Raw genomic sequence first — 14535 nt, forward strand, 5'->3', positions numbered from 1 at the left:
ATATAGCATTATTAGAAAATTGCATATTTATATATATATATATATATATATATATATATATATATATATATATATATATATATATATATATATATATATATATATATATATATATATATATATATATATATATATATATATATATATATATACGTAAATTTAAATAAATAATTGATAATTGGTTGGCTCTTAATAAAATTAGAGGTTATGAAAATCATCACTCTCGTTTAAAAAAAAATCCTGACTCTAGGGACTTTTTTTTAACTCTTCTACGGAGCTCTATGCTTCCGTGAAACACCATTTGGGAACCGCTGTTCTAGAGAAATAGATTTTCCAAAATATCTATAGCCCTGATCTTTAAAACATGATTGAAAAGTTTCATAAAACAAAGCAGATGTTTCAGATGATATTAAGAAGGCAGTTTGCCGAAATCAAGTCAAAATCGGCAGCTATTTTGAAAATTGTTGCTCGAGTACCAATTTGGATAATTAAAGCTGCTGCCCTAATTAGATAATTAGGGCTAATTATAAAATGTTTGATTTCTACTACTTTACTCAATTTCCACATTTAAAAAATTTAAGAACATGTGATGTTGTTATATTATCAAGACGATTTTATTATTTATATCTATCTATCTATATATCGATATATATATATATATATATGTGTGTGCGTGTTTGCCTCTTACATTAGATATTCCTTTTCAACTCTCTACAGATTAAAATTTTATTTTTTTGCTCTTGTTTTTGTTTATTATACACGATTATTTTTATAAAATGAATAAAACTTCTATTTGATTTGTAGTTATAAATCTGAGTTTCCCTCTTCCTTTCAATAAAAATTATTTAATAAAGATAGGATATCTATGTATCAAAATTAAAGTTTTAAACCAATTCAAATTTTTTTTATTTTAGGTTTCAGCTCTATTATTCGTAAAAAGTGCTTCCTAAAAAGGATTCTTAAAAGAGATAAATAGTTCATGCCACCAATATATATGCAATTTGCTCGACCAAGAAATACATTTAATAACATGCAAAATGGTGAGGAATTAAAAATATAAAATAAATCATACGTTACTTTACAAAATGTAGTTAAGGACATATAAACGTAAAAACGGTAAAACATCCATGCAGTTTATAGAATGAAAATTAAAAATAAATAAAAAATAAAAAATGATCAAAAATATTTATAAGCTCAATTTAGAGTATTTAAAAGAAAATGGTAAACTCAGAGTCTAAATCTTTTCATAATTTTTTTTTACCACACAGGGGCTCTGAACTCTTTTGTTAGAGAGTGCTGCCATTTTATTACTTAAAGAATCAGTTTTTTACATGCTCTAACAATAGAGTAGAAACTTTTTATAATATTTTCTGAGGCTTATTTTACACTGATGAAAAAAATCTCAAAATGTTTCTGAATATACGGTGGATGTAGCTTTCAAAAACATTTCCTATTATTTCGGAAACCTCTTGATGTAACAGGCAATATTAACCGTCATCTATCAAAAGAAACATCAAGATAGGATTAAGTTAATATGTCTTATATACTAACGAATTGGGATTTAATCGTTATAGTGGTAGCTACGCTACACTCTGATACTGAATCCGGGTCATTGCTATTCAGTTTCCTACTATCGAAAATAAAAGAAATGTTTCTCAATTGATCAGCAACAAGACATTAAAGTTTTCTTATATTTTCGGAAAAATTTTTGTTGAGTCAAAATTAATTTCTGAATATTTTTTACAGAGTACAAATTATTGTAATAAAGAGTGTATAACCTATTTTTTTAAACGTTTAATCGAAAGAATTTACTGCATTTGCTTAATGAATTAGAATAAAATTAAAGACTATGAAGGATTAATGGACTGAGTCTGAAGTTCGTAGAGATATTGAAAAAATAATGACTGTGCAAGGAACTATCAGTTGTAATCACCTATTTAGCACTCGTGACAACATTTGTCCTAAAATATTCAATAAATATATTAATTCTAGTATTTTTGTTCATATACAAGCAGTTTCAAAGCGTAATGTTTACTTGTTTGAAAATTATATAGTTCTATTTAAATCACTTTATATACTGATAGAATTTTTATTCTAAAATTATGGTGAAATAACCTGAAGCAATCGGTCCATCTGATTTAGCGTTAAGTTTACAGTAAAAAAACTTTTTTTTTTTACCTTTACGGTATTGAAAACGCTTACAACTAGCATGGTTATATAACCATACAAAACTGTACGGTTTTTTAACCATTTACAGCCAGCATAGGCTTCAAAACTGAAAAAAGAAATTTAACTAAATATAGGAGCTTTGCTTTTCAGTAGGTTTTGTCATCGGTGTGATTCGAACCCCAGCTCTTTCGGTCATGAGACTGACAGAATTGCCCTCTTGGCTTTAATATGTACCCAGCTGCCAATAAGTGGCTTCATTTCATTGACTTAGTTGGTGCGATAAAATTCTAGTTGGTTATCCATAGTAGGTGAAAGCTGTTATGATTTATGATTTTTTAACTGTTTTGCTTGAATATGGTAAAATAACAATTAAATAAATTGGTATTTGACCATTTTTTTGAAGAAATTTCTAACTATGCAGAAGTAAGTACATTAAAGTGTTTTGGTTTAATTTTATAAAAAGAGTTTCATAAATTTTTGCGTAATTTTTGAACAAGTAGTTTCATTAAAAAAATAAAATATATCAGAAATGAAAAAGGGAACAGGTAGAAAAGGTTGACACACAGAAAAACACCGATGTTCAAACGAACCGTACAATGGACGTGGACCTCTATGTGCTTGTCTTGAATCTGCGATTTGTGTGGAGTGACTACAAATGCTCTACATGTGTAGTTTCCGGCATCTGATGTCTTTAGATTTCTAACAAACAGTCCATCTTCAGTAATAGTGCGTCGAGGACCTAAAAAATAATAATATAGAAGGTTTGGGAATGCAAATTTAAAAATCTCAAACAGACGTATACTTAAAATTTGATTTCTCAGGAACTAGTCAACAAATTTCGATCAAATTTTGTATTTTGCCATGTAAAATTACCTACTTTAAAATTATGCAAAACATTTTGTACTTTATAATTCAAAATTTTCTCGACTCTAATGAAATAAGAGAATAAAAAAATATTTATTAATTTTATTTTTTTTCACGGTATTATCCTTGGACGAACAAATTTTACAATTGTCAACAAAAATTTTTCAGTTAGCTTAAAAAGTTCTCGAGATGTGGCGAAATATGAAAAAAAAAGTCAATTAACATTGAGGGGTTCAAACTTTGAATCGCTCTCTTGACCAAACTATGGAGACCATATTTCCCAGATCTCGGCTACCCCCTATATTTTTAGGGTCAGAAATCTGAATTCCTTGAACAAAATATATGTTTATTTAAAGAAAGTACGTTTTTGTGTCTAATTTCATAACTCAAAACATCGTCTGCTCTAATTAATTAGTTCACTATCGTCTCCTCTATGCAGATTCTAGGTAATGTTTTTTCCTACACTAAATCTATAAGCACAAAATTTCCAAATAAAATTCTAACGATAACGAAATCGCACAACATATTTCAAAACATACTCCTCGAATCACTTTTGTTTTCTCATTAGAATTCGAAAATGTTAACTTTTATTTAAATGTAATTAAAAAAATTTATTTATATTTTAAAGGCACCTTGAAATCATTGAAAAAACATTTCGAACAGTTTTTGATGTCACTATATATATATATATATATATATATATATATATATATATATATATATATATATATATATATATATATATATATATATATATATATATATATATATATATATATATATATATATATATATATATATATATATATATATATATATATATATGGGTCATTCTCACGAAAACTGTCATTTTTAAGTTCATAAAATCCCAAAAAAGTAAAGTGAATAAAAAGCTCTGAAACTTTTTATATATATTAATAGAAATATGTAATGGAATTATAAAGAAAGTATGTATCCTATAAATTATACTTAATAATTAAATTAATTAATTTTTTAAATTATTAATTTATAATTAATCAATTTACGATAATTAATCATTAATTAATTAATTTAATAAATAAGTTAATTAATTTAATAAATTAATTTATTAATTTATAAATTAATTTTTTTAAGATTAATTAATAAATAAATTAATTAATTTCACTATTTAAAAAGTGAGGGAATGACACTAATAGTGAGGGAATGATATTTTATTTTAATACATGTTTTAATCTAAGTTACATCTACCTGAAGTTTGAAAATAATATCATACTAAGTATATCTAATATTTATTATAATTTAGTTTTATATATTTAATAGTTTTTACAGGTTTGGGAAATAAAATTGGCCGGCACGATTAAACAAAAAATTTTTTTATAATATACTCATTTTGAATCATTCCCTTACTTTATACACTAGTGAGGGAATGACAAATTTATTAAAATTTAAAAATAACAGTTAGGCCTAATTAATTTCTGAAGTCAATCACATACAATTATATTCATACAAGAAAGCAACATATAATTATCCACTTTCTCGATGAAGTTGTATTTTATTTTACTCTAAAAAATGACATGAGGGAATGACAACTGTAATAATTTTTATATTTATTATAAAGACACCATTGTTTGCGTCTTTTAGCACAAATCGAGTAAATATTACTTTTATAACATGTTATTTACACAAATATAAATATTTAATTTCCAATAAAATATGTTAAGCTTACTTCAAATGTCTCAGATTCAAAAGAGGAGAAATCTGACAAATCTAGATTTTGAACTCATTTTTTTAAATTAATTTGGTACATTTTTATTTGTTAAAAGATTTAGTGAATTTCGTCCCAATTATCATTTTGAATTGTATAAAATTGGCTTCCACAGTTTTGGTTAATATCCGTTCGTTCACATTCACTATAATTAAATTTCTAGTTCCATAAAGGTGTCCCGACATGGGATTCTATTTTCCCCCCTTCCCATGCTAACCTTCATAAATAATACAAATAATAATTCCTTACATAATTATTCACTGATTAATATTTTGGAATACAGTTTGTTTTATTTTTTAACATAGGGATTAACATAGTAATTATGCGGATTAACTATACAGATTAGCTAAACAGAGTAACACGAGGGACGAAGTATATTGACTCTGACTCCAAGTTAATCGTAAATAATTTTATGAATTTTGCCATATCTAAACCCAACTTTATCAAGTCATGATCTCATCTGAAACAACAAGAAAAACAGCTTATGCTTTTTTTTTAATTTTAAAGAAGTAATTCTTCAATAAGTAATTCTTCAATAAGCAAAGAACAAGATATTACATCTAGATAATGGAATGAATTTGGAACCAAAATTTTGAAAGAAATGTTCTTTACCTACATATTTCAGTCTAATATTATTGTTGAAATCATTTTTTTCGTTCCAAATTAAAAAAAAAATTTAAATAAAAGGGTTTTTTTATATACTTTTTTTCTTAAACTAAGAGTTATCTGAGCATTTTTAAAAAAGTTCCGCCACAAGTTCTAACTTTCTGAAATGAGTTATAATATTTTTTGTATTATTAATATAGGTAAATTTCGAAAAGATAATTTTTAAGTTAATAATACTGAAATCAATATTCTAATTTTGTATAGTGTACTTACTTTGATTATTGATAATGTACACGTTCCAAAAACTAATCATGAGGAATATCAAGCTTCAGGACAAAAACAAAAGATGATCGAAAGAAGGGAAGAGTAATAAAAAAAAAACTAGGCCGATATCTGATAGAGTAGAAACAGCAATACTATATAGGCTATCATACTAGAATAATTACTTTTGGGAATCGAAAGGGCATTCTCTGACGGAAATAGATTAGCTGAACGAAAAGAGCATATTCACGTTTCAAATAAAGAAAGTCTGAACATATGCAGCCTTTACATCTTTTACGGTGTAGCAAATAATATAGTAAATAGAGCTTACTTCTATATAAATCCTAACTTCTGTTGGGAGTTGTTTACTTGGATACTTATTTTGTTTTCTGTGTAGAAGGGCTTGTAAATTAATTTTTTAGACATATTATAACACCATCCGTGTTCTTTTTTTATACTACCTTCATCTGGGGGATAAGCTTTTCTTTTTCTTCCAACTATATCTATCTATCAATCTCATTGCATTTCCAATGTGTCAAAATATCAAAATGCTACTATTAAAGACACAAAAACTGTATGTTAATAAACTAAACTAAACTAAACTCAGCTGCGTGACAGCCCTAGAGGGCCAAGGCCTACTGTGCCCATCTCAGTTTTCTTGACCTTGGGCTCTGGGGTGCAGAAGCAGATGTTCCGGTCAGGTGGTCAGCGGAACGCGGAACTCCCCAGGGCTAAAGGGAACTCCCTGTGTTTAGTTCCCAAGCATGCTTGGTACTCATTTATCGACCCACTGAAGGGATGAAAGGCTGAGTCAACCCTGCCCGGCCCGAGGATCGAACCAGGGACCTGTGGCACGGCAGCGGCCCCCTGGCTTCAAAAATTGCATAACAATTATTAAAATCATACCGTAGAACAAAAAGACGAAGTAAGTGGCAAACGCGTTTTCTTTTAGTTAACCGACATCAAGCGATCGTTAGAGTAATGATAATGTAGTTCGGAAATTTTGTTTATAACAAACTGAATATTAATATTTTAATACTAATGCAAAAATTTTTTTGAGAAAGATACATTCTTCTACTGTTTGAGAAAGAGCAAAATGGTGAGCATACCTATTCTGTTATCAATGCAAAAAAAGAGGAAAATGAACATCATTTAACCTTCTTGTTTATAATGCTTTGCGAGAGCTGTCACCGTCTAAGTAGTTTTCATCCTAGTAAAGTAGCAGATTTTCCGCAATTTTTAATAATCGGCACATTTCAGAGAAATTAATACTTTGCTGCCCACACGTTCACAACGTATGAGCTACAATGAATGGGCTCCTTATTTCTCTTTTTCATGGCTTACTATTAATTCTGTGCACTACATTAGAAAGCTATTGTGCCCCATTTAATTTTTATTTTTAATCTTGCAACTTCTTTCATTTTTCGATCTTCTTCTTGATTGGTGACGTATACCAGAACTAGTAACTAGAAAGCAAATCTATTTTAGCCCAAATGCGAGGGACAGAGTTGTACCCCTAAACCTGGTGTTATCTCTGTCTCCGTTATAGGAATATATATTATGTTTTCATAAAGCTACTGTTCTTCATTTAATTTTTTATCTTGTTACTTATCCTTTCATTTTCTTATCTTCTTATTGAATAGTAAAGTGTGACAGAACTAGTAACTGGAAAGCAGATTTAATTTCGCGAAAATAAGAGGGGCCCAGTTTTGCCCCATAGCCCGGTTTCATCCTAGTCTTCCCTATATGAATAGATATTATGCTTTCTGAAAGCTGTTGTGCTTCATTTAATTTCTTCACTTGAATTTCTCCTTTCTTATCTTGTTATTGAAAGTAAAGTGTAACAGAGCTAGTTACTAGAAGGCTTATTAAATTTCGCCAAAATAAGAGGGACACAGTTTTACCCCACAACCCGGAATAACCCTAGTCTCCTTTATATAAATATTTATTATGTTTTCTGAAAAATGTATTCATCATCTCCATATTTACCTATTTCTATAGATGAGTATTAAAGCACGGTATTCAATACATTCATCAAGTTTAAGATCATTTAAAGTTACTATGGTCAGTCATCGGGATGCTTCACATGAAAAAAACTGAACATTTTGAGCACCTCAAAATAAAAGTAAGTTCAAATTTTTAAAATCCCTTTAGAGATATTAAAAATCGAATTATAAATCATGAACAAAGTAAAAATGTGGTAACTATTTTATGACAACCACTGCAAATCATTAAAATGAAATTATCACTTCCTTTAAATTATCGCTTATTTTGAATTATTATTTCCATTTAAACTAAAAAATTTTCAGTCAATTTTATTTGTGTCAGCCGCTTTTATTCTTCAAAAAAATAATTTAATTTTTGAACTTTATCTATAATAATATCAAGATGTTGTTGTTGTTAATTTACGTCGCACTAGAGCTGCACAATGGGCTATGGGCGACGGTCTGGGAAACATCCCGGAGGATGATCCGAAGACATGCCATCACAATTTTGATCCTCTGTGGAGGGGATGGCACCTCCGCATTGGTAGCCCGACGACCTGCGCGCGAAGTCGAGCACTTTACGGTAGCACAGTTTAACGAGGACCAATACCGCACACCCTCGGTCCCTACGCAGACTGATCCAAGTGGTCACCCACCCGCACACTGACCGTAACCAATGATGCTTGACTTCGGTGATCTGCTGGGAACCGTGTCTTAACGATCAGTCCACTGCGGGACATAATAATATCAAGAGTAATTATAAAAATATCTTCAGACATTATTTATATACCATTCATTTATAACTCATAGCATGAAATTTATTTTTGTTAATTCTTTCTAACACCGAAAGCAATTAGCTGCATTTTTTTATAAAGATATCGGATATATATCAAGTGAAAAAAATAGAGATAAAATGTATGAACAATAACTCTTAAAGTTAACTAGTTTATGTTAACAACGTTTAATAGCAAACATGAAGTTAACCGCATTATGCAGTTATTTGTTTCAAGTGTGTGGCATTCGATTTTTTCATGACGCAATTCAGGACATATTATATCATTTTTAGAGATTAAACTTGTCAGTCTTTTAATTTTTAAATACCAAACAACAATTTTGTTAAAATCAATTATTGTGTTATTATGAGTTACTTGAATTAGAATAGTAGCTTTCTTAAAAAAAAATTAAAGATAATAAATTTTAATTCCATAAACTGAAATTTATGAAAAACTTTTTTTTAACCTTCTTTTGCATTTATTTACATTTTAAATGAAATATCGTGTCATTGCTATATAAGAAATTATTTTCACCAAGTGGAATTTCTTATTTTTTCACTTTTGAACTTAACACTTTTTCTTCAGAAGAATAACAAAATTGTTGATGAATTTTATGTGACTGAAATTTTATAAAAAGATTTAGATATTCGAAAACCAGTATGTATCACCGCTTTTGACGAGAAATTTTAATTTCAGTTACTGATCATTTTTCACAATGTGTGTACTGTGTACGTTAAATTGAGTAATGTGTACGCTAAACTTTCCGCAATTGGTTCAGAAATATGACAAATTTTGTCTTGCAAACTTCGTCAACACTTAATACAAAATAAAACCATTGATTTCTAAGAACAATTACTGGAGCGGCATTCATAAAATAAATATAGAAAAGTTGATGAAATGGAAAATAATAAATTTTCCATGTCTCGAATCAGTTTTCAAAAGGTAATCAGATTACAAAATTTATCCGAAAATTGTATCCAAATAATTGATATAAGAAATTATGCAAGGATATTTTTCTGAAGGTACGAAAATTTTCGTGGCAGTCATTTACAAGTAAAGTTTAAAAAATTTCTTTATTACATATAAAATAAATTTTTTTTCAATTAACTGAAATCTAATCTTATAAATCTAAGCAAAACTGAAAAGATTTTAATCTCGTTATCTTTTTTTAATATTGACATATGCTAAAATAAGGTAATCTATGACCTAAAAGCATAATTTTGTACAGATATTTAGTGTTTAAATATAACTTTTGACCTGTTTTGTTTGCAAAGACCAATTTTTAAATCTTGGAGATGATTACGGTAAAAGATAAGTTCAATTATAACTATTGAATTGCTTTACTTTATTGTTCTTTTGAACTTTAATGTTCAAATCACGCTATTAAAATTGTTAGTATATTCTTTACTGCAACAATGCAACTGAAGTTTTCTTTTGTACTTGTAATACAATAATAAATAATGATAATTATAATAATCATAAAAATAATAATAATAGATTACTCGAATGTATAGTTTAAATTTACGATAGTGTTATCTTATTTCTTTCGATATCTATTTTTATTATTTTAGTTGTGCACATGTTTTGCATTTTAAAGTAGAAAAATATTTTAATAAATCAATTTTGTCTATAAATCATCTTAAAACTGCATGATTTATTTTATATTTTTACATTTTAAATTCTAATTTTTAAATTTAGATAATTCTATTTTCTTTAAATCAAAACAAAAAACGATGACCATCTATATTCTTTGCCATTTAAAAAAAATCTGAATACATATTTTCCCAATGCCGGAATTATTACAAAGAGTTTTGTTTCAATGCAAGCGTAAAAAAAATCATAATTTTTTTCCATGTAGTTAAGCAACAAAACTGGAAATGATTTATGGATTCTTTTAAGTAATGTTTATTGAAAAGCCAAAAGTCAAATGGCAGTTACAGATACTCTGTGAGCAATAATGATTTATTGTTCATTTCATTGGCATGTATCGAAAACAAATTAGTACAAAAAGTTTCTTACCATCAATAATCAGACTGCCATTAACGTACCACGAAACAATGGGTGAGGGATCAGCCCTTACTGCGCACATGATCATGAAATCAGTACCTTCTTTTCCTACTTGCTCTTCCGGTGTATCCCAGAAAGTGATTGATACTGAAAAAAAATTGCTTTTTTTAACTAGAACATTTTTTTCAATTGAATAAAGTGTTATGAAAACGTTTGAAACGATTTTTTAATAATGTTAAAAAGGTACTAGTCATTAGTTCTATTAAAAATAATGATATGTAAATAATGTATGTGTGGAAATCAAAAGTATTACAAGGTGTACTGTAATAAAAAAATTCAATTCAACGATTTATATATATATATATATATATATATATATATATATATATATATATATATATATATATATATATATATATATATATATATATATATATATATATATATATATATATATATATATATATATATATATATATATATGTATATATATATATATATATATATATATATAGGAAATAATATGGAAACATTTGAATCTTTTATTGCAATAATAATTATCTTTGATTATTTCAATAAAATGATTCAAGACAATATAATTGATAGGCAAAATTTTATATTGGTCGGATAATAACTTAACTAGTTTCCAAAACACACCAATAATAGTACAATGCAAAGAATCATCTTATTATAAACATGTAAATCATACATTTTTCATTCAAAACTAACTATTGATAAATTAAAACATATAGCTTATTAATTCACAGCATTAAAATAAAATATACTTATCTAAAATATCAATTCTAATTTTAATAAAAAGCATGTGTTTTTTTAATAGTGCTAGATGAGGTATAGTAGGTATAAAGTAAAATATTTTTAAATATGACTCTAAAAACAACCCATGAAATTTTTTTATGGAAAATTTTGAATTTTATACAAATTGAATTTATATAGATTAAATATGAAGCCTAACTTAATTTAAAGAGTCAGTGTTCTAAGTTTCAGTTCGAAGGCAGAATATTTTGATGAACTTTACACAATTTCATCAAAAAGCAAGAAAATTGTAATAGTTTTTTTATCAAATATTGTTGCAAAATGATTCAGTGGTGAATGGGTGCATTAATAAAGAAACCATATTTAATAACAACAAATTTAATAATAAAACAATAAAAAATATATGATACGAAAAGGGGCTCTCCAATGAGTCATCCAAATCAATCCATTGCCTGCCACATAAGTGATTACATAATTATATGTGAGTGAGTGATTACAGCGCCCTCTTCTGGTCAGGCAGAAATTTGTAACAAATATAAATGAAAGCGTAAAAATGGTAAATTATGGTAATTTAAGGTGTGTCTATAATGGTAATTTAAAGTGCTTTTAATGTTTTTAGTAGTCATGCATTTTTATTTATTTAGTTTTTTTCAGGAAACTGTTTTGTTTTCCATGACAAAACTGCCATATGAAGGCAGAAACTTGTGTGAAAACTTATTTATATCCTTAAATATGCTCACTAAGTCGTACCATTATGTAGTTGTATTTTTTTTCAATTGTATAATATGTCAGCTATATTGTTATTACCCCTATAATTTTTCTCTTTAAAAATTAAAATTCAAAAGAAATTTTGTTTTCAGTGTTAAAATTACTATATAGGGCTGTAATCAAACGAGTAATTTACTTTATAGTTTCATTATAAAAAATAGTTTATTAGTTATTTATTAAACTGATCTCAGGAGAAAAAAAATATCCATACCATATAATACTTAACTAAGCCTAAACATATACCCACTTCACCCCTCTTCAAAACACAATTCATAATAAATAGAAGTCTGAAGTTTACACCTATACTTCTACTTAGATCTATTTGCTCTTTAAATGTCCCTCTACTAGTTTGACCAAATATTAATAGTTTGTGCCAGGTTATAATGATATTGGAAGAAAGTTCATTAACAGCTTCAACTAACATACTGTATAAATTGATCCTAAACGTATAATTTGTAAACATAAAATTTTTTTTTAGTTTCCTAAACTGAAATAAAAATTCTTGCCACAATCCTATTGAATGTTTCTAAAATTATTTTAAGAAAAATTCAAAGTTCAAAAGGAGAAAATAGATGTTTTTTTTAACATTTTATCCATGATACCCACTTTATTCCACGTGACCCAGCTTTAGAAGTAAGCAAGACAGCACTATCCAAAACCTCCCTCTAATTGTAATCATAATTTTAAATTCACGTATAAATTCACACATTTTAAAAGTAAATAGCGCTAAAGACCCACTCTATTCTTTGAAATAAAATAATATTTACATATTATAATTTCAATTACATTTTAAAAGTAAACAATATATCCGTACCCAAAACCTAATTATTTTGATATAACAATTATCGGTTTATATTTTAAAAACATATTTAGAATGTTATTATCTCACCTAAATCCAAATTATTATTCATATTGAAGCAATATCTGTACATCAGCAACAATTTAAAAACTAAATAACACATCAACATCCAAAATATAACCTATTGCAATATATTAAAATGACTGCCCTGAAGCAACTGTTCCCAATAACCTTATATCAATTAAAAGGTATTGAAATTCCTGTTGTAACGCCTCATTAAACAAGTTGAGTATTAATCAGGATTTTCCATTGAGTATGCTGCGAGTTATGCTATCAGTTGATTAAGTCCGCTTCTCTTAAATCCTATACACTCAGTTCAAAGGTTGGAAAAGCAGATGAGGCAATATTTCAATAATGGTGCCTGCTTCAAGCAGACGTTTATTACCAGCAGATATAAACTCAATTCAGTGCATATAAGCTAACGAATGGATTTGAGCTGATTTATCACGTGATCCTTACTGCTTGAGTCAATTCCAGAAGAGGTAACCGATTCTGTATAAATGACATCATTCTAAAACTTTTCTTTAATTTGCAAATTCAAAACTGATTTTAACACGTAATTATGGCTACGTCAATTATTACATCATTTTGTGTAAAGCATAGCAACTAACTTATCAACAAATCAATTTTCCTTTGATTTTTAAATATTTCTATTGCTTAATGTTTTTTTAAAATTTATTTATTTATAATGAAATATAGTTAATTTTAACATGAATTAGTAAATGACTAAAATTGATGAAATTTCAATTTTCTTAGAAATCTGTTATGAATTAAAATGTATAAATGTATTTTAAACTGGCAAATTTGCTGATAAAGTTTTCATTTATTTGTTTTTTTCGCCTTCTGATTCATATGCAATTTTTTTAAAAAACAATTCAATGTTTATTAGTTTAAATGAGAATTTTCACGCCTTTTTGAGTCACTTTCTGCTTAAATGAATTTTTTTAAGTCAAATTTAATGTTACCGTGATTTTTTTAAGCTTAACTCATTGAAAGGAAACATTAAAATTGAATTAAGTAATATCTTTATATTTCTTTCAATCACTTTCAATTTACATTGAAATCAAAAAATTATTAATTTTTCACAGATCATATAAATGTATAGTTTGTCTCTTTATTTAAAAAAAATTAAAATGTTTATCAATTGAATTAAATAAGAGTAAAAAAAAATTAAATTTTAAAAATAATTCATATTTTTCAAATGTAATATGCGTAGAAACAAAATTATACTTTGTCATTTCCTCCTTTCATCCATCATCTTCTAATCATATTTCTTTTATAAATAAAAATTAAATTTCATGAAAAATCAAATTTAATAATCTTTTTTTAGTAGACTAAATTTTGTATAAAATACCCTCCTCTTGATAATCAAATTTAAATTAAATGCTGATATTTTAATATTGAAATGCATCTTTTTATTTCGAATTTTGTAACAACATACATTTTATTTATAAAAGTTATATAATTTATTTTCTACTCTTATCACTCTCTTTAAAGTTTTATATTATATACAGTGAGAAAAAAAAAATTAGACCACTCTAAATAACTTTTGATCTAATGATCGGATCGTCACGTACTAGGACTCATTCTTAATGTATCGAAGAGGTGTCCTCAAATATGCTAATTGATTAATGAATTAATGACTAATTAAGTTGGGAAATCAGTTACAGAAAGTATTTTCTCTGAATAAACCTTGCTTTTTTTCGACGAGTTCAGATTTCTGGA

The 14535-nt window shown here is 26.9% G+C and overlaps 1 protein-coding gene across 1 annotated transcript in view; it reads right to left on the minus strand.

The window, feature by feature from the left end:
• Positions 1 to 14535, minus strand: part of LOC107455655 (fasciclin-2-like) — a 132250-nt gene that overhangs the window by 23512 nt on the left and 94203 nt on the right. The window contains exons 4-5 of the mRNA XM_087167742.1: positions 10422 to 10556; positions 2765 to 2908 (exon numbers count right to left, since the gene is read on the minus strand). Coding sequence (XP_087023868.1) covers positions 2765 to 2908; positions 10422 to 10556 — 279 coding nt within the window. The remainder of the gene's footprint in view (positions 1 to 2764; positions 2909 to 10421; positions 10557 to 14535) is intronic.

Source organism: Parasteatoda tepidariorum, chromosome 7 (genome assembly GCF_982258835.1).
Source record: "Parasteatoda tepidariorum strain Cologne lab strain chromosome 7, Ptep-v5.0, whole genome shotgun sequence".
In the NCBI taxonomy this organism is placed as follows: Eukaryota; Metazoa; Arthropoda; class Arachnida; order Araneae; family Theridiidae; genus Parasteatoda; species Parasteatoda tepidariorum.